The sequence below is a fragment of the Gymnoscopelus braueri genome (assembly GCF_963280865.1).
Source record: "Gymnoscopelus braueri genome assembly, chromosome: 8".
Taxonomy (NCBI): Eukaryota; Metazoa; Chordata; class Actinopteri; order Myctophiformes; family Myctophidae; genus Gymnoscopelus; species Gymnoscopelus braueri.
In genome coordinates this window covers 52,619,603-52,641,511 of record NC_137609.1, presented here as the reverse complement: position 1 = coordinate 52,641,511, position 21,909 = coordinate 52,619,603, and the positions used below count along the sequence as shown (strand labels likewise).

Here is a 21,909-nt window from a genome sequence, read left to right as displayed (position 1 = left end):
CAATAATTATTTTAATAACATTTTTTCTCCCACCTCTTCAGCCCTATTTTGGCCATTTGAAAATAGCCGATCTACAAGCTCACAATGGGTCATGATACAACGCCTGCTATTTACAAAAGATTTGTAGAAATGGGACATTCTGCATAATGAGTACTTTTACTTTTGGTGCTTTAAGTATATCTCTGCTGTCCGGCAGAAACCAGCTAACTCCAAAATGTCAATTTTTCAGGAAATGACAAAAACGAAACAAAAATGGAGTTAGGAGGTTTTGTTCATCATTGATAAGAACAGCTGAATGGACCTCCAAGCTCACAATGAGGTTGGAGGTCAAAAGGGGGTGGAGCCTGGAGTCAGCAAAACCAGCTAACTCCACCCCCCTTTGGCGGACTTAGCTGGTTAATGCTAAGTAATGCGCTTGGTTGGGTAGCTTATCAATCAAATCATCCTGCCCCTCCTAGAGCATAGCCTACTTTATCGTCAATTTTAAAATAAATGGGACCATAATTTCCCAAAAAGCATATCATGATGATTGAAAGAAGACTTTAAACTAGCGACTGGAAGCATATATAATTTATGACAATGTTTATTAAGAGAGTAAAAGCACAATATTTGCCAGAGAGAGAGAGAGAGAGAGAGAGAGAGAGAGAGAGAGAGAGAGAGAGAGAGAGAGAGAGAGAGAGAGAGAGAGAGAGAGAGAGAGAGAGAGAGACAGACAGACAGACAGACAGAATCATGGTCACTGTTTGTGGCATGTTTAATTGTTGTTGACATGATGAAACAGTTTGTGGTAAATGAAGCATAATAAACACATGGCGGCCTGGTCATACAGTTTGTATTGTGCCACCTAAACTAAGCCTATCCACTAAAATGACATATTCAGGCAAGAAATAGGTAGGCCTAATGCAGTTATCAATCCTTTTTACTTTTGTATGTTGTGGTGAGACCTTTGTGCTAAATAGGATGTGAAAAAGTCTATTATGAATTAACCGCTTAATCCCTATTTCTAATAGTGAAAATAGCAGATCTACAAGGTCAACTCTAAACTAGTAATAATTCAGGATAAGTGCAAAGCGTAAATCTAGCAAAATTACACCACTGTCACTTGGCAAGCTACAGTAAGGGTTAATCAAAACTGTTTTATGCCAGGATCCCATGTTATGGACAAAGTCTTTTGGCGTCACCACACTTTTCAATTTCAAAGTTGAAATAAAAGCATCTTTAAAAATAAAGCATAGGTAGCGTTGAATATGAATATATTTATTTGAAAATGCATGTATAATTCTGTGAATGCTGCTGATTTTGTGTTTTATCAACGTAAAAAAAAAAAAACGTAACAAATACAGAAAGAGTTTCTGTCCACATTTGTAAATGGAAACATATGACCGTTGCCAGAACCAGAGAATACATTAACAAGCTGTTTGCTTTAAAGGGTCTACACCATGAAAATCACTTTTTTCTTGGTTTTTTGTATTTTTTGGGGTCCCCAGTGTCTCTTGTACCCCAAAAAATGTGTCTGAACAGGCGATCTCAGAATGGAAATGTTTATGATGTCACAAACATTATTGATGGCAAACCCAATGTTAAATGAAAAGTGCCCGAATCGCTCCGAAACTTTTTCTACCCCCCCTAAGTGGGGGTCTACGAACAAATACTTCGGGCTCGGATTTTGGCTCCACCCCCCGGAAGTGGGTGAAACAGGCACCTCAAACACTTGGTGGAATTGTTCAAAAATGTTCAAAGTGTTTTTTTTCCGATTTTGTATTTTTCTTAGATGCTTCTTTTTTTAAATATTTTTTTTAAATATTTTTTTGTATTAACAGACAGAATTGCTCAGTAGCCCCCCCCTGCCCAAGAGGACGTTTTGGTATTGCAGCTGAAAGCGCCGTATAAGCCAGAGACAATTGACTTGGGATGAGTATATCTGAGTGATGATTTAGGCTCAAACCTTTTGAAAAAGGTTTGAGGGACATACACCATATGATATTAAATATCAAATATATTTTTTAAATTCATGGTGTAGCTCCTTTAAATTATTTTTTTTTTTAAACATATAAAACATATAGCATAATAGCAAAGATATGCTGTACAGTATTTTCCCCCCCTTTTTTTTCAGTTATCAATGTGCGACTCGACCTTCCCCTGGCCCCACTTGGAGTCCTGACCCATAGTTTGAGAACGTCTGTGCTAAATAGGCTCTGTGCATATAACTGTATAGTCCCAGTTTCCACATCATAGATATAGAAACCTACACACCTCATTGGCCGCTGCAGTTCGTTGGAGCGACCTGTATGGCGGCCGCCATATTAGAGGGGGCACGCTGCCACTCAAAGTGACAAATGGCCAATCACAGCGCATTGCCTTCTGGCCAATCACAGCGACTAGCCTAATCAAGCTCACAAGAGCTTGTAGATCGGCTATTTTCAAATAACCTATGTATGAAATAGGGCTAAAGTGGTTAATGTATGTTTCATAATATCGTAATTTATATCTGAAAAGTAACTAGTAACTAAAGTTTTCAAATAATTGTAGTGGAGTAAAAGCACAATGTTTGCCTCTGAGATGTAGTGGAGTAGAAGTAAAAGTACTGAACATGGGAAATACTCCAGTAAAGTAGAGATTCCTCAAAAGTTTACTTAAGTACAGTACTTGAGTAAATGTACTTTACACCACTGTGTGACACCTTCATGTGTTTCCAGTTCAAATCAGCTGCTGAGCCAATCAAATGAACAGATAATGGGTAGACCTATGCCACCTTCTGACAACTGGGCCTATACAGTTAGAGTATACGCACAGACTCACAGAGCCGAATAGAAAAAGGCACTTTGCATGCAGCGCTGGGCCTTCTACAGCTGCACCATAGCTAATATTTAGTACATTTATGTAAACTAAAAGAACACAAGCCAAGGAATATAGTCTGATATGATATGATAGCACTATTCAGAATAATTGTGACGAATGCACGTACGCACAAACACACACACACACACACACACACACACACACACACACACACACACACACACACACACACACACACACACACACACACACACACAGACAGACACACACACACACGCTAAAAGCATTGGATCCAATTTTGAGTTTAAGCTTAATAGAATTGAACAGAAGTATGAAAACATGTCATGAATTGAGCTTTGTGTTAAGTCGCAAAGCATCCACCAAAGCATTTTTTAAATGTTTTATCCCACGATTTTGCAACCCCAGTTGTTTCACCCAGTGCCAATTGTCTAAGTAATCATGGGCGCTACACTCCCTCTGCCAGCCTAGGGAGAGCCCAGAGCCGAGCTCATGCCTCCTTCAATGCATGAGAGCAAGCCTTCTTATCACCTGACACGGGGGAGGTTCCCTGGTTAGACATAGTGCGTGGAAGGAACACGTTTTTCCAACCAGTTCCTTTCCCCTCCATCAGGCACCCCGGCTGAACAGGGGGAGGCAGTATAGTGACCAGGATTACTGCATGTTTTTGTGAGGCGCCACCGTGCCCCTCAACCAACCTTTTTTTCATCTTTTCTTTTTCTTTTTCTTTATTTGTTCAATGTTGAGTTAGTTGTCTACAGAAAGTTGCTTTTGTCTGAGGTGTAAACACCATTGTAAGGTGGGGGTGAACTCAGGGGTGGAGCAGAGGGGTCAAACTGGGGTCCAGCGTCATTAGAGAGAGCGTCGAAACCCAGAGGAGCAGTTGGAGCAGGTTCATGAGATGCTGCGGAGGCCTCCACCTGGAGAAAGAAGAACCAGTGATGGAAGATACACATTTTTATTTATTTAAGTAAAAGTATCAATACTGTATTGTAGTTAGTTTGGTATTCAAAATTGACTTGAGTTAAAGTACAAAAGTATTGGCATCAAATAGACGTGAGGCGCGTCCTAGCGAGACCTGACAGAATGGGTTTCATTGAGCGCATACTGGCAGTGGTGGAAAAAGTACTCAAATTCTCTACTTAAGTAAAAGTACCAATACTGCAATATAAAAATACTCTGTTACAAGTAAAAGTCCAGAATTCAACATTTACTTGAGTAAAAGTACAAAAGTATTGGCATCAAAATGTACTTAAAGTACCAAAAGTAAAAGTACTAAATATTTGAAAATAACAGATCTACAAGCTCACAACGCGTCGCGATGCGACACGTTGTGAGCTTGTAGATCGGCTATTTTCAAATAGCCTATGTAGCCTATGTATAAAATGTGAAATAAACATGGTTAATGACTGTTTCATTATATCATAATTTATATCTGAAAGGTAACTAAAGTTTTCAAATAATTGTAGTGGAGTAAAAGTACAACATTTGCCTCTAAGATGTAGTGGAGTAGAAGTAAAAGTATTGGAAATTGGAAATACTCAAGTAGAGTACAAATACCTCAACATTGTACTTAAGTACAGTACTTAAGTAAATATACTTAGTTACTTTCCATCACTGCATACTGGTTGCACGCATAATGGTTCTTATCAGTGTGACGTCGTCTGTTAAGGGGTCTATTGTACATAAAGTACCAAAATTAAAAGTACTCGTTATGCAGCTAGGACCCATTTTCAAGTTTTCAAAATGTATGAAATGTATAAAAATCCTTTGAAGCAAAGATTTGAGTTACAAATGTTCACTTTAAAAAGCTTTAAGAAGATGAAAGATTTGCACACATTTTCATGATTAAAAAAAAAAATGCAGATCTACGAGCTCATAGTGCGGCACTCAAAGAAATCTAAACATGACACAAATTATTTCCCGGTCTTAATGGGTTAATATGTTGCATTCATGTTCATGTGTGTTTTCAGATATTTAACCACCTAAAACATACATGGGCAACTGGCAGCCCCGGGGGCCCACAAGCGGCCCCCACCTTCACTTAATGCAGCCCGCAGGTTATTATTGGAATACTGATATATATAATTGATTTCAGCTGTTACAATTCCAAACATGCAAACATGACCCACTTTAATTAATTCAGTCTAAATGAGTAGCTTAATGACTAGTATTACAATTCTGTTGTCTTTTTTACGTCCACATATTTGTATTTAAGTTCATAAAGTTAACACAAGTATAACTAAATGCATTTGAAATTAAATAAAAATGTTACTTTTTCAGGATTCTAATTCAAAAATAGTAAAACTAAATCAGGATTCCAATTCCAAAATAGCAGATCTACAAGCTCAAAACACGTCGCACTGCGTTTTGAGCTTTTAGATGGGCTATATTTGCTACTTTTGTGTGACATAGAATGGCGAAGTACGGCATTAATTTACAAAATAAGTTAAAATACGGAGATAAGAGGTGTCTGCCCGACAGTATTATGCAATGTGTCCCTCTGGAGTGAGTGTGGAAATATAGTGGCCCTCTGCATCATCAAAGTTGCATCACCCCTGACTAAAACCATTAATATTAAGTAAACTTGACCATTGGCTCTCAGTGGGTCTGGCCTTTTTTCCCCCTCCCCGCCAGTGGTGGAAAGTAACTAAGTACATTTATTTAAGTACTGTACTTAAGTACAATTTTGAGGTATTTGTACTTTACTTGAGTATTTCCAATTTCCAAGACTTTTACTTATACTCCACTACATCTCAGAGGCAAATATTGTACTTTTACTCCACTACAATTATATGAAAACTTTAGTTACTAGTTACTTTTCAGATATGAATTATGATATAATGAAACCTACATTAACCACTTTAGCCCTATTTTATACCTAGGCTATTTGAAAATAGCAGATCTACAAGCTCACAACGCGTCGCATCGCGACGCGTTGTGAGCTTGTAGATCGGCTATTTTCAAATATTTAGTACTTTTACTTTTGGTACTTTAAGTACATTTGGATGCCAATACTTTTGTACTTTTACTCAAGTACATTTTTAATTCTGGACTTTTACTTGTAACAGAGTATTTTTATATTGCAATATTGGTACTTTTACTTAAGTAAAGCATTTGAGTACTTTTTCCACCACTGCTCCCCGCTACACCAAATCTCTTCGTTGTGAGCTTGTAGGTCGGCTATTTCCGGCCAATGTTCCCATCCAAAGACTAGGAGGGATGCTTGGGTTCAAGTGGTTAATGTAAAAGAAAAGAGTTCCTATCACAGAACATTTACCTCGAGTAGGCTATGTTGGAAAAACTGAACGCTTGCTAGGATTTCACGATGTGTGTCAGGGAACAGCGTAAGACACTAATTCATTCGGTTCAGTTGCTTGACTGTGTCAATAAATATTGTATTTACTATAGAGTACCTTTCAGAGAACTCAACTGTACTTTACACTAACACTAGAGGGAAGATTTATGAACCTCACACGCGGGGCTTAGTGGAAACAAGGCTTTGGGTTTAAGTGCAAAGTTCTTTAGTTTTCCTATTTACTATCTACCTCACCCCCTAGCACTCACCTCTTCAGACTCCACCTCACCCCCTAGCACTCACCTCTTCAGACTCCACCGTACCCCCTAGCATTCTCTTCAGACTCCACCGTACCCCCTAGCATTCTCTTCAGACTCCACCGTACCCCCTAGCATTCTCTTCAGACTCCACCGTACCCCCTAGCATTCTCTTCAGACTCCACCGTACCCCCTAGCATTCTCTTCAGACTCCACCGTACCCCCTAGCATTCTCTTCAGACTCCACCGTACCCCCTAGCATTCTCTTCAGACTCCACCGTACCCCCTAGCATTCTCTTAAGACTCCACCGTACCCCCTAGCATTCTCTTCAGACTCCACCTCACCCCCTAGCACTCACCTCTTCAGACTCCACCGTACTCCCTAGCATTCTCTTCAGACTCCACCGTACTCCCTAGCATTCTCTTCAGACTCCACCGTACCCCCTAGCATTCTCTTCAGACTCCACCGTACCCCCTAGCACTCACCTCTTCAGACTCCACCGTACTCCCTAGCATTCTCTTCAGACTCCACCGTACCCCCTAGTATTCTCTTCAGACTCGCACCGTACCCCCTAGCATTCTCTTCAGACTCCACCGTACCCCCTAGCATTCTCTTCAGACTCCACCGTACCCCCTAGCACTCACCTCTTCAGACTCCACCTCACCCCCTAGCATTCTCTTCAGACTCCACCGTACCCCCTAGTATTCTCTTCATCACGCCATACCCCCTAGCCAGTGGTGGAAAGTAACTAAGTACATTTACTTAAGTACTGTACTTAAGTACAATTTTGAGGTATTTGTACTTTACTTGAGTATTTCCAATTTCCAATACTTTTACTTCTACTCCACTACATCTCAGAGGCAAATATTGTACTTTTACTCCACTACATTTACTTGAAAACTTTAGTTACTAGTTACTTTTCAGATATAAACTATGATATTATAAAACATACATTAACCACTTTAGCCCTATTTTATACTGTAGGCTATTTGAAAATAGCCGATCTACAAGCTCACAACGCGTCGCATCGCGACGCGTTGTGGGCTTGTAGATCTGCTATTTTCAAATATTTAGTACTTTTACTTTTGGTACTTTAAGTACATTTTGATGCCAATACTTTTGTACTTTTACTCAAGTAAATTTTTAATTCTGGACTTTTACTTGTAACAGAGTATTTTTATATTGCAGTATTGGTACTTTTACTTAAGTAAAGAATTTGAGTACTTTTTCCACCACTGCCCCTAGCACTCACCTTTTAAGGCTCCACCTCACCCCCTAGCACTTCACTCTGCCTGCACCCTCCTTACCACCTTTTCTTTCAACTGATGCTAGTGATTGACCAATATATGGCTACTATGCAGACATTGAGACATATCTTGGTCACTTGTGCTCATGTTTCGTGTTTCTTCGATTAGTTTTTCTTGACCACAAATGTACATAATGTTTATTTAGGTGTTTTTTTTTAAAGACAGATGCTAGGTTCATTGTTTAAGCCAGTGGTTCCCAAACACTGGGTCGGGACCCATTTGCGGGTCACGGACCCACACTTTTTTTTTTTGTTAAAGCAAAAAAAAAGAATCAAAAATAATTTAATAAATACATTTAAAAAAAATCTAAGAAATTAGAAATTAAAACAAATGTTTAAGAAGTGTTGAAAATAGCCGATCTACAAGCTCACAAGGTGGCGCGAGATTGTAGATCTGCTATTTTCACTAGTAGCCTACAGATGTTCAAATGTAAGGGATGTTATTTAGGTGCCATTATTTAGGTTTAGACAGATGCTAGGTTCATTGTTTACCTGATATCCTGGTTTCTGTGAGGCACTGTACTTCTCTCTGCACTCTACTTATGTGATTATTTACCTTACTTATTGACTTGAATTCATGCTTACTCTGCTTATTCTGGTCGCCAACTTGCAAATTCGTTCTGGATAAGAGCGTCTGCTAAAAGCATACATTGTAAATTGTATTTAGGAGTGGGTCCACACCAAGGTTATAATAGTTTTGGATTTTTCATTTTATTTTAGTTCTAGTTCGTTTTGAATATTTGTTTTCTAATTCAGTTAGAAAGTTTTAATAAGTGTTTAGAGCGGATTTGCTAGTTTTTATTTTAGAAAATGCTAATAGTTTTAGTTTGATTTTATTAGTTTTAGTTTTTTTTTATACGTTGGGTTATTTTTTAGGTGCATGATTGAAAAGGTAAGTAAGGTATTGTGTAATAAAAACTTGACAAAATGTAGCATTTCAAAATGTATTCAGTTACAGATGAACCACCAACCATGCACAAACAAAAACTAAGGGCATTTTGTCTATAATTTCAGTTAGTTTGAGTTAGTTTTGTAAACACACAATACAGTTTCAGTTAGTTATCTTTTTTTATTTATTGTAGTTTCTATTTAGTTCAGTGAATGAAAATATGTTTTCAATTTTAGTTATTGCTATTTTGTTAGTTTTCGTTAAACTATAATAACCCTCAGGTTGAGATGAGCAGACATGAAGGTTTTCAGGACCAGGCACATGAAACAACTCATATCAATCCGTATCAGCTAAGGTATAAATAAAGACATTTGAGGTGGACAAATGATGTATAATGCCGCGTTCACACCGGCGTGAAGCTGAACAATGAATTGGCTTCTATTTTCAATGTTATCTCTATGCAAATTGGCGTTTTAAACATTTTCATGAGCGTTTAAACGCCTAAATGCAAAAGAGTGCTTTTTTTCTCCCTAGACCCGAGCTTTGAAGCTTCTTTTTTTTTAAAGCTTTGAAACTGTAGGCGTTTTAAAGCTCAATTCTAGCCAATCAGAGCACAGCATGATCTGAGTAGGCGGGGACTAGCTCATGCAGCCAAAAAGAATGTCAGCCCACTGCTCGCAGCAGAGACGGAGATGCGGTTTCACACCAAAGGCGTCCTTTGGTGTGAACGCAGCATAATGTTGTATAAAGCACCTACCAGTGGTTGGGCAGGGTAAGTTGGTCCATGCGATGAATTAGGATGAGCTGAAGTGGACGGTTGAGTGGTGTCCTGGAATTGAACCAAGAATGTTGAAATGAGACAAAAACACAAAGCTGCTTCAAATGCAAACGATTATGAAATGAGTCAGATAGAGCAGTTTCCCAAACAGTGGGTCGGGTCCCAATTGTGGGTCACGGACCAATTTTTATGGGTAATAAGTAAATATCCCTTTTGTTTCCCCCTTTTTTTTTGCATCCCCCCCAATAAGAACATCATTATTATCTTCAAATATTTTCTAAAATAGATATATTTTTTAATCTAAATGTTTCAGAAATTATATTAAAAAAACACTTTTCAAAAGAATTTCAGAAAAAAACTAAAACAAATCCATAAACGTAAACAAAAAAACGTAAACAGTGAAAATAACAGACCTACAAGCTCACAACGTGTGACGCGTTGTGAGCTTGTAGGTCTATTAAATAGTATTGATTCCTAATCGATCTCTGGTAAGTTTGGGTCTCAGGGAGACAACAAGGTTATCTTTTGGGTCTCAGCTGAAACAGTTTGGGAACCGCTGCCATAGAGCGTGTTTGCGTTGGTGCTTACATCATGGTAATAGACAGCGGGTGTGTCTACGGTCTTGCTAGTGGTCTTCTTGCAGCACCTTTTCACACAACACCAGCTCACGACAGCCAGGACCACCACCGACAAAATGCCGACGGGAATGCCGACATACAAGCCATAAGGAGGGTCCCGCTCTGCAAGGACAGAAACAAAAATGTATTTAGGTTCATTTACGTCAGTGATACTCAACCTGTGTGCTGGGGGCCATTGGTGGGCTGCCAGGGTATTGCAAGTGAGCCCCTGAAAAAAATAAATAAATTGAAAAGTGGTGTAAAGTAACTAAGTACATTTACTCAAGTACTGTACTTAAGTTCAATTTTGAGGTATTTTTTACTTTACTGGAGCATTTCTAATTTTCAGTACTTTTACTTCTACTCCACTACATCTCAGAGGCACATATTGTACCTTTACTCCACTACAATGATTTGAAAACTTTAGTTACTAGTTACTTTGCAGATATAAATGATTACATTATAAAACTTACATTAACCACTTTAGCCCTATTTTATACCTAGGCTATTTGAAAATAGCCGATCTACAAGCTCACAACGCGTCACATTGTAGATCTGCTATTTTGAAAAATCGTTGTACTTTTACTTTTGGTACTTTAAGTACAGTATATGTTGATGCCAATACTTTTGTACTTTTACTCAAGTAACATTTTGAACACAGGCATTTTACTTGTAAGGGCTCGCTCCCACCGCACTTTAATTTTACCTCTGGGGCGGAACGTGCCAATCAATGCAAATGCGTGGATTCATGGTCTTGCGGATTTTTTTTTTTTTTGCATTGACAAAGCATTGTCAGATTCCGCCCCAGAGTCAAAATTAAAAGTGCGGTGGGAGTGCGCCCTAACAGAGTATTTTTATATTGTGGTATTGCTACTTTGAACTTAAGTTTGGATTAATAATAATGTAATAAATGTCATGGTATTTGATTTCCTTTAAACACTATCGTCACCTTGCTAAACTAAGTCATTTTTTGTGGAAAATGTAATTTTTTGCCTAAGTCAGCTCCTCATGACACTGGCCACCTCTGGTAAAATCGCCCATCTCCTAATTGAAAAGGATCATGCTGTTCCCTCCCCTTTTAGTATAATGGCCTAACTCCCTAGTGTGATTTAGGACTAAATAGTATTTTTTTTTTGCCTAAGTCACATGGTTTTGTGACTTAAGGTCCTTACACACCGGGACGATTTATTTCATGCGAATAATACGTTTTTAAAAAAAAACTTATAAAGTCAATGCAAGCCTCCACACCAGTTTCGCGGAGCGAAAAAAGCGTCTTTTAATTATGCGGAACGAGTCCGCATTTTGCGTATATTCACATATTCGCCGGTGTGTAACCGCCTTTAGGCCAAATTATTTACTGATTTTTTAGTTTATTTTTTGGCCTAAGTCAGATTTAATCCTATTTAAATCTCTTATGTTACATAACTGACAGACAGTGTTATTTCTATTTAAATAGTCATAATTTGTTATAAACATTTTGGGTGAAATGATTAAGAAATATCATATAGTTTCGTTTTGGATCCGTTTTTAATTTTTCCTGAAAAACTTTTAAAAAATGACATAGGCCATTAGTTTAGCAAGGCGACGCTATGTTAGTTCCATTGATCCAAGCCCGAACACAATCGTTTGATTGTGTTCCGGCTCAGGAATTGAACATTATTGAGCCAATAATGTGATGATAATAATAAAGATGCTAATGTATCCGGTAGGAGACACAAAGTAGACTCTTTGAGTCTCCTACCGGAGAGACCGCCGGTTAGCAAATTATTGGCTTAGGAACGCGATATACCAAAAACAAAATCATGAATTCAATGCTTCATGGGGTGTGTAATTGATAGAAAATAAGTAATATTTTTGGGTGAACTACTAAAATAAACATGCTCTGAAAATGCACACGTCCGCTCTATAAATAGAATATGTTATTATTAACACAGTCAGGCAACTGAATTGAATGAAGCAGCATCTTCCGGTTATTTCCTGGCACACAAAGCAATGCAGTCTGTCCGCAATCCGTAAAAGATACGACGCAACGATGCGGCGCATTGTGAGCTTGTAGATCTGCTATTTTCAAACGATTTTTATATCACTTTAAGTACATTTTGATCAGTGAATTCTGGACTTTTACTCGTAACAGCGTATTTCTTACATTGCAGTATTGATACTTTTTTACTTAAGTAAAACAGTTCAGTACTTTTTCCACCACATGACCAGGAGGATCAAATGACACCTTTACAGAATTTGAACCGTTTTCCTGCTTGAATAGCCCACTGGGAAGAGGAGCGTACCAGCGAAATAGAAATAGAAACCATAGAAATACATGGCAGACTGGCGCTGCCAACTCAAAAGGCGTTCTGTATGGACATGACAAACGTGCCACCATGGATCAATGCAGCATAACTCACTCTCTACTTCAAGATTCACGCGGAGGGCCAGGTTGCCTCTCTGGTCTGTGAGCTTAAAGCGACCGGAGTCCGAGGGCTGGAGGTCCTCGATCCCAATCTGCAGTGGGGGTCCATCCGTCTTCTGAATTCTACCTGCAAACCTAGTCCACTCGATGGCGTCCATCTGCATCTTGCCTGTATGGGATGAGACGATAATCGTTATCATCACGATAATAAAAAATCACACCCTGTGTGAAGTGGGCGGTGTCTTGCTAGCTAATCACAATACTGAATGGAGTCAACCAATCATGTAAAAAAGATAAATACATTTATTGAAACACTCTTTATGATGGACGAAACCATAACTTAAAAAAACAAATGGTTGTTGTTTGTTTGTATGGTTTTTTTTAAGTTATTTCAGGACTGTGATTGGCCAGTGTCACATGACACATGTGCATAGCCCTATATAAGAAACCATAACTTGTTTGTATGATTTTTTTAAAGTTATGGTTTCTTATATAGGGTTATGCACATGTGTCATGTGACACTGGCCAATCACAGTCCTGAATAGATTGTGATTGGCCAATCACAGCGCAGGATAATTGTACAAATTTCCAAACCTCACTTATAGGGGCGGTTTCACTGCCCAAGATAATTGTACAAATGTCCAAACCTCACTTATAGGGGCGGTTTCACCGCCCAAAAATAAAAGCACTCACAATAATCATATCGCAGAGATTTGTCGTGGAGCCGTTCGACACACACTGGACCTGAGTCGTCTCGGTGCTCGGACCGTCTACAATAAATCTCTTTGACAAATATGGCAGTAGTTGCAAAGCGTCGTGTTGCCCCCAGAATATGGTTGCCGCAGGGTGCATTATGGACAACCATCTTCTAATCCCCTTCACTTGGAGATTAGTGGGAAGGTTCAGCAACAGGGGGAATGATAGAGTATTATGAAAATATTGCTATAGCCTCGCAATGGTTAAACAAAAAAAAAAAGGTTTATTGAAAGCATGACTGTTAAGATACTTTTATTGTGGTCTGGCTTTTAACATTTATTTTAGTACTTACTGGGTTAAGTACTTTACTTAACCCATTAAGGGCACGGTCACACCGCGCTTTTATTTGACCTAGGGGGCTGATTCTCCCGATGCTTTGCTTCAGGGGGGTCCCTGGAACAAAGTATTTTAAGATATTTTTTATTTTGTATACATATTTTTATATTTTTTTCAAAAAACTGTCTCAGGTGTTAATGGGGGGGGGGGGTGGTTAAAAAAAGCAGATAATATTGTTAATCATAATTACTTTGGCCATAACAATCGTGACATGACATTTCCATAGTGGTCCCTTCCCGACTCACCCGCCTTCATCAGCACCACTGGGTAAACGCTATCCGTTGGAGTGAACGTCAGGTCGAACGACGCAGAGTCCACCCCGAGACTGATGACCCCTGAGACATCCTCGCCCTCCACTCTCTGCCAGTTCCATCTCTGCTCTGTGTTATGAGATAGAAGAGATTAAAATAAAACTCTTCAAAAAAAATTCAGGCCAAGGACCCCTTAGCTGAGAGAGAGAGAGAGAGAGAGAGAGAGAGAGAGAGAGAGAGAGAGAGATGAAGCAGGGACCCCTATACACATTGTATAATGTTGTGTTGCAGATTAAACAGATTAAACATCCTTTCTATTAATGTGTTGGATTCATGTTTTGTCAGACATTATTTAAAGAGCTGGTGCCATGTTTTTGCACTTTTTCTGTTTTTCATGTGTCTATGAGGTTGATAGAACTTCACAAAGCCCCCCGGTGGTGTTTCTATGGTGTTTTATGTCTTCTCTGACTATTTGGAGTTTCTTCCTGGAGGCTGAAACCTTGAGGGTCAAACGTGCCAATAGAAAAACAGCACTTTAATGACATCACAAAGCCATACCCTCCCCCTCATTATCATAACACAACAGGTGTGGGCATGAGGAGGAGGAGGGACTAGGACAGGTGGGTGGTGCTAAGGTGGTGGAGGAGGTGCTAAGGTGAGAACCAGGTATACTTAATGAACTGGAGGCGTGTCCACATAAAAACATAATTTTAACCATTTCTGTACACTTTTTTTTTGTTGAAAAAAATCCTTACATAATAATAATACCTTATGATCAGGTTTTAGGGTTGAAAAATATCATGGCACCCCATCTTTAACTATGCAAACCCGCCATAGTTAACTTGGCCATGGCTCTGTACTTGCTCCCCTCCCCCCCCCCCCCCCACAAATAGCCTACAGTAGATCTCTTAGCTGAAAATAGACGATCTAAAAGCTCACAGCTTGTAGCTTGGCTATTTGTTGGCTAATGTTCCCCCCGGAATACTATGGGGTTCAAGTGGTCAATGTAAAAAAATAAATAATAATAATAATAATAATAAATATACATGAATTTAAAAAGATCCTATCACACAAATATTTAGCTCCGTCGTAACTCTGTCGAGCCGTAAGGGTCCTGGAACCCCCTGTTGAAGACCCATGCATTAAAGGGATAGTTCACCCCCAAAATGTATTTTTTCCTATCGATTAGTCACCCCATGGAGACGTGAATTTATGGATTTTTATTTATTTATTTGATGACCGGCAGCGGTTCCGGTAGGAGACACAAAGAGTCTCCTTTGTATCTCCTACCGGAACCGCTGCCTACCGGTCCGCTTGTCATCATATTATTGGCTTAGGAATGAGACAAAAACTAAAAAATATCCATGAAAAAAGTATGTTTTTGGCTGAACTATCCCTTAAAGTATGGAATTAAGTTGAGATGGAACACAGGGGTTATGTGTGATACAATGGCAGCTAGTTCTACGTCACAACCAGTGGTGGAAAAAGTACTAATTTTTTTTACTTAAGTAAAAGTACCAATACTGCAATGTAGAAATACTCTGTTACAAGTAAAAGTCCGGAATTCAAAATTTACTTGAGTAAAAGTACAAAAGTATTGGTATCAAAATGTACTTAAAGTACTAAAAGTACAAAGTACTCATTATACAGAATGTCCCATTTCACAAGTTTTCAAATGTATAAAATGTATACACATCTTTTGAATATAGCAGATCTACAAGCTCACAATGCGTCGCATCGCGACGCATTGTGAGCTTGTAGATCGGCTATTTTCAAATGGCCGTAATGTATACAGAGCTGAAGTGGTTAATGTGTGTTTTGTAATAATAATCCAATTAAGAAACTAGTAACTAAAGTTGTCAAATAATTGTAGTGGAGTAAAAAAAGTTAAACATTTGAAAAAAATAAAAATACACTACTTGAGTAAATGTAATTAATTACTTTACACCATTGGTTATGCGTGATACAAGCCCAGCTCTACGTCACAACAACCTTCAACGGTCATCTCCAGTCTGGAGATAAACTTGTGGTCTTTGTCTCTGAAGGTGTAGTAGCCGCTGTCCTCCTGAGTGACTTTCTCCGTCTTCCACCGGCTGCCCGCCAGCCTTCCCCTGCCTCCTCCTCCTCCTCCTCCTCCTCTTCCTCTTCCTCCTGCCTCACTGGTCTGAGGGTTGCCGGTGCGATTCCACAGCAGCACCGACGACGAAGCGTTGGCTTCGTCGTCGCGTCCCAGAGGAGTGTACAGCAGGGAATACGCGTCTCTGGGAACCTCGAAGGAGCTGTCAGTCCCATATTCCGCCCACTTTGTACTTGAACAATCTACACAAATACATGAAATAAAAAAAATACAGAGGGGGGAAATAATATGATGATTGATGATTAATAAAACGATTTAGAGAAGACATTAAAGGTTCGATGACATTCATTTTCACTTTTTTTATTTTTTATGTTTTTTTGGGGGTTTTATGACTTCAATTACACCCAAAAATCTGAACTTTGAACATTCAGTGGATTTTCTGTGGTCTGGGGTTTTCTGAATAATTAGGCTGAAAAGTAATCTGAGCTTGGCCCTTCGACAGTGAGGTCACAGTCGATTAATCCCGCCCACTCTCCTCCTCGCCCCTCCCCTCCCCTATCCTTTCCTTTGGGGGGGGCGGAGCAGAGGCGATGATTGACAGGCAAAATCCCTCACCAGCGACACCCACAGGCAAAGATTTCTTTTTTCATTGCAGTTGAAAAGGCTTTAGAAATGTGAGACAAAAACACCTACAGTGAATCACTGGAGTGGAATTTTCAGTTAAAACTTTTTGTACACGTTTGAAGGACCAGGGCAAAGACTCTGAATGTGGTGTAAACATGAATGTCATGATACCTTTAAGAATCAGAATCAAGCTATCCTCCTGCTTGAAAATGAGATGGACTATTGTGTAAATACACCGTAAAATGATGAGGTTGGAGGTCAAAACGGGGGTGGAGCCTGGAGTCAGCAAAACCAGCTAACTCCACCCCCCTTTGCTGGAGTTAGCTGGTTTAGCAGAAAGTTTGAGGAAAAGGGTGTTCAATAGCACTGATTTATGGGAAAAAAAATGCAAACGCGGAAAAACGGAGTTAGCTGGTTCCTGCATGTCGGACAGCAACGATATATAGCTTGAAATGAAAATGTATTTTCTGGAACGGAAATGACACACAGATGACAGCTTCCTTTCTCTGCTTTCAGGTATAGTTCCAGACTACTATATAGCATTCGGAGATTGTGGAATAGTTGTCTGGCCACGTGAGACTATACGCTGGAAGAGACGGGATTTAAGAGTCATTATGGTCTCACCGCTGATTGTCAGTCTCAGGGCACCAAAGGAGAGGTCACACAACATGAAAGAAAAGTCCCCCGCATCTCTCTCTGTCGCTTCCCGCACAATGAACTGATGAGATGAGTTCTCATAGTGTGGGTCCAACGTCTAGAAGGGGTGACAACACAAATACATACTCATAAACCAGAGGCAATTGTAATAGGCTCTATACACAGCAGACATATTGGAAAGAAACTGGGCCTCTTCCTTACGGGTCCATTTGGTTCCATTTGTACACTCTCAGAGTTACACACCTTTTAAGGGGCCATTTGGAACCCCCTCAAGGAGCCATGAGGGTCCCTGGACCACACTTTGAGACCCACTGCCATAGCACAGTGTTTTCAGTGAGCTAAAATGCACAATATCAGCACCCTGACTCTGTTTGACCAGAATGGAACAGAGCCTTCATTTGTAAAATTGGTAACACCTGGAAGTAAGAAGAGGCACAATTTCTCTCCAAAATGGCTGCTGTGCGCTAGATATGGTAGTGCACGGCGGATTTGTAGCGTCCTCTTTTGGGACGGGCGCCCGCGCGGGGACTTCTTCCTTCTACATTAGAAGAGTTAGGACGTCACGTTCTAATACAGCCCGAATACCCAATCTCATTAGACTCCCAATCCACTACCACTGGGAGTCTATAGGTTCGACTCCCGCTTGGAACAATACTTTTTCAAACAACCGCGGACTACTTTTTTTTGGACCGGACCGCGACGGAGGGGCGCAGTCTCAAGCGAACTTGAGCCACGAGAGGCACCACCGAGCGCGCTACAGCGCGCGCGTTGCCGTGCCGAACGTTGCAAAGTTCGCTTTGAGCCTACTCAGCCTTAGTTACTAGTTCCTTTCTAGATTGATTTTGATTATTATAACAAAACATACATTAACCACTTTAGTCCTATATATCTCTGCTGTCCGGCAGGAACCAGCTAACTCCACAATGTTCATTTTTCAGGAAATGAAAAAAAGTTTTGTTCATCATTGATAAGAACAGCTCAATGGACCTCCAAGCTCACAATGAGGTTGGAGGTCATAAACATATAAAGGTAGACTTCTCCTCTGGCTCTGAGGCGTCTGTATGGCGGGCGAGCTTCCGCTTCCGGGGGGCAAGCTGGAAACGTCCGCGTGCGTCACAGAAGGGGGGCGTTCGGTAGGCCAATCAGAGGCAGGTGGGGGCGGGACAACTAGATTCTGACAAGTCCTGGAAAAGACGTGCTGTGATTGGCCAGTAGTCAACGCGCTGCGATTGGCCAGTGCCCGTGCCCCCCGGAAATATGGCGGCCACCATACGAAACTCCAACGAACTGCAGAGGCCAATGAGGTATCTAGGTTTCTATATCTATGAGCAAAACTAGCTAACTCCGGTGGACTTCGCAGGTTTAGGAGAACATTTGAGGATCCAATGGAGTTAGCTGGTTTTGGCAGAAGCGCTTTTTAATACTTTTCATTGGTTCAATATTTTTTTTTTACCAACACACAGACGTAAAGGGTGTTCAATGGCCCTGATTTATGGAAAAAAAATCCAAAAGCGGCAAAATGGAGTTAGCTGGTTCCTGCCGGACAGCAAACTTTGGCTATTTTAAAATAGCCGATCTACAAGCTCACAACGCGTTGTGAAAATACCAATTTGATTTTCTGTTGGTTTTTGTCTCTTATGTGAACATATTTAATTTCTTGTTTTTATGTTTAGTCTTTGTTTTTGTCTTTGTTTTTGTCTTTGTTATGTTATTTTTTATTTTTATTTTAATACATTTTCAATAAAGTGCTCAATCAATAGGCCTACAGTCAAATTCTTAGAACATGATGCTACAAACACGTAGAACATATTCCATGTCTTACCGTCCCATTCTCCATCACTTGTATCTTCTTGCCTCCTTTAGCTGGACTGAAGAACAGGTTTCGAGGGACGAAGCTCATTTCGGGGATGCCCACTTCACGAAGAGGTATAGTAAAATCTTTCCCATAGCATACCTCTCTAGATATCCCTACCCAGACTCCAGGAGCTTAAAACAAGACAGAGAGATATGGTTATATCATTGATTATTACACGGCTTATGGTTGAATGCTTTATTCTGATGGGTCAATCGATCGCTGAATTCAGCGGTGTGTGTTTCTGGACCGATGAGCTCAATAACAGACTGCTGTCTAATCAAAGGCTCAGAGCACCTGCTCATATCAAGGCGGACCCCCTGAGTTTTCTTTTGTTTTCTTTGGCCTAGGAGGTTTTTTTTTTTTGCTCAGGAGTTTGCCCAGCTATACGTGGCACGCAGGGGCTTCACTAACCGGGCCATGGCCCCACTGGCCCTCATGACGCTACGCCAGTGATCTGCGCTGCCAAGTGCAGATCACTCACATGCACACACTGCATTTCACTCAGTAACTTTAAACATAGACTGAGGGCCGTCCTGATGAATCAAGCCTCTCCATCTACCATTTAATATAGCGCCACTCACACACACACGCACGCACACGCACACACACACACACACACACACACACACACACACACACACACACACACACACACACACACACACACACACACACACACACACACATACACACACAGTATTTGTGTTTGTCATGTCCTATGTTTGATTATTATGTTTAACTTGATTATTATGTTTAACTACTTGTTTATTATTTTTAGGTGAGAACCCTTATAAGCCCTTTATGGGTTTCCTTTTCTCACCTGCACTTATTTCTGTGTTGTTTTAATGATGTTACCTTTGTTCTGTTTTTATTTGTGCGAATAAATAAATCAAAATCAAATCAAGTGGGCACTGCGTGGGTGCTAGACGTTCGGCCCGCGTAGTTTATTTACAATTCTTAAAAAGTTTAATTACCCTAGGCCAAGGGTTCCCAAACTTTGCAGGCCGCAACCCCCCCCCCCCCCCCCCCCCAAAAGAAAAATGGCATATTTGAACCTTGACAAGCACTTGGAATCGTAGGCATTACATTCAGTTTAACTCGGTTCCACAGATAAATATTGTGAAAATAGCCGATCTACAAGCTCACAACGCCTCCCAATGCGAGGCTGGTTCCCTATACCCCCAGTTTGGGAACCAGTGCCCTATAGGCATGTGTGGGTCCTTGTGAAGCTCGTGGAAAAGTGGAGACATTTTTAACTAAACACACATGTTCTGCCAGAACTTTCAAACTACCAGTGAGTGGTGTAAAGTAACTAAGTACATTTACTCAAGTACTGTACTTAAGTACACTTTTGAGGTATTTGTACTTTACTTGAGTATTTCCAATTTACAATACTTTTGCTTCTACTCCACTACATCCCAGAGGCAAATATTTTACATTTACTCCATTACAATTATTTGAAAACCTTAGTTACTAGTTACTTTGCAGATATAAAACCACTTCAGCCCTATTTTATACCTAGGCTATTTGAAAATAGCAGATCTACAAGCTCACAACGCGTCGCTTCGCGACGCGTTGTGAGCTTGTAGATCTGCTATTTTCAAACATTTTAGTATTTTTACTTCTGGTACCTTAAGTATATTTTGATGCCAATACTTTGGTACTTTTACTCAAGTAATATTTTGAACACAGGCCTTTTACTTGTAACAGAGTATTTTTATATTGTGGTATTGCTACTTTTACTTAAGTAAATAATCTGAGTACTTTTTCCACCACTGCAAACTACTGTAAGACAATAGCCTAAGTTGACCGCAAGTCAATCCATTATAGGGTTCAGGCGACTCTGTTATACCCGGGAGGGCATCGGAGTGATCTATGGCTGTGTATTATGCAATACATTAAGATGTTATACCACAGCCATTCTAGGGCTATAGGACGAGGAAATAATACAGGGTACAGGATTAATTACAATAACAATTTAGCAGCTAAATAAACTGGGTGAAATGACAGAGTATGACTCACCGACAGAGTAACAGGAGATGAAAATCACGAGTAAAAACAAGTATAAGTGGAACATCCTGTTTACAGAGAGAGAGAAAACGATAACTAAAGACCGAAGAATACAAACTGTTCTAATAGATAGAGGTTAAAAACTAAACTAAAACTAAAAAAAAAAAACCAGTTACTGCTACATGTTCAGGCAGAAAAACAAAACCCACCCACTTCCCTCTGAAGCGTGTTGAATAGTGAGTGTGGGAAGTGTCACATACAGTAGAGGCTCTTCTACTGTGGATATGGGCACTGTACAGCGTTGCCAGATTTTGTAAGAGAAATAAGCATCCGGGTCTATACCAAAATAAGTGACAGTATAGGCTGCATTATCACAGGTCCCGAGCAAAATGAGTTAATATTGCATCATAACTGGTTTTACCACGGCTATTTGAAAATAGCCAATGTACAAGCGTTGTGAGCTTGTAGATCTGCTATTAAAAAAAAAAAGTCTACATTTATTTTATATTTATTGTTTATAGGCTATCTGGAATCTTTTTGAAACATTTATTTTAGCTATGGAGGGTGGGGGGGGGAGGGGACTATGCCTGGTACAAAATACTTTTCAGATGTGGGTCCGTGCCAAATGCATGCTTAGTTGGGGGTTCTCCTTGACATGAAAATGTTTGAGAATCACTGGTTTAAACAACATTAGGAAGCAAGCCCACTCACTGGTCCCCCCCCCCCCTCTCCCCCCCCCACACACACACACACCAAAAACACACACCTGTGACTTGACAGGAGAATAACAAGCCCAAAGTCGCTTTGAATAAGCAGACTTGGCAACGCTGCCACTGAACAGTTAATAGGAAACAGGCATTCCACTGTTGGCTGGTTTGAACCAAGGAGTACATTGAAGAAGGAGAGGCCACACAGAGCATGTTATATGATTCAAAAGTATAGGATCAAGAAGAGGGTTAATGTCACTCACTAA

General features: G+C 40.1%; 1 protein-coding gene across 1 annotated transcript; it reads right to left on the bottom strand.

The window, feature by feature from the left end:
* Positions 1–676: 676 nt before the first annotated feature.
* LOC308091009 (uncharacterized protein) lies at positions 677–21,188 on the bottom strand. The gene is made up of 9 exons (XM_080436300.1): positions 20,949–21,188; positions 18,894–19,057; positions 17,039–17,168; positions 15,706–16,032; positions 13,708–13,842; positions 12,366–12,539; positions 9,935–10,086; positions 9,326–9,397; positions 677–3,737 (listed from the first exon to the last, which is right to left on the bottom strand). Exons 1-9 carry the CDS (start codon positions 21,001–21,003, stop codon positions 3,573–3,575), a joined length of 1,374 nt encoding a protein of 457 aa, XP_080292426.1. The 5' UTR covers positions 21,004–21,188; the 3' UTR covers positions 677–3,572.
* Positions 21,189–21,909: the final 721 nt, after the last annotated feature.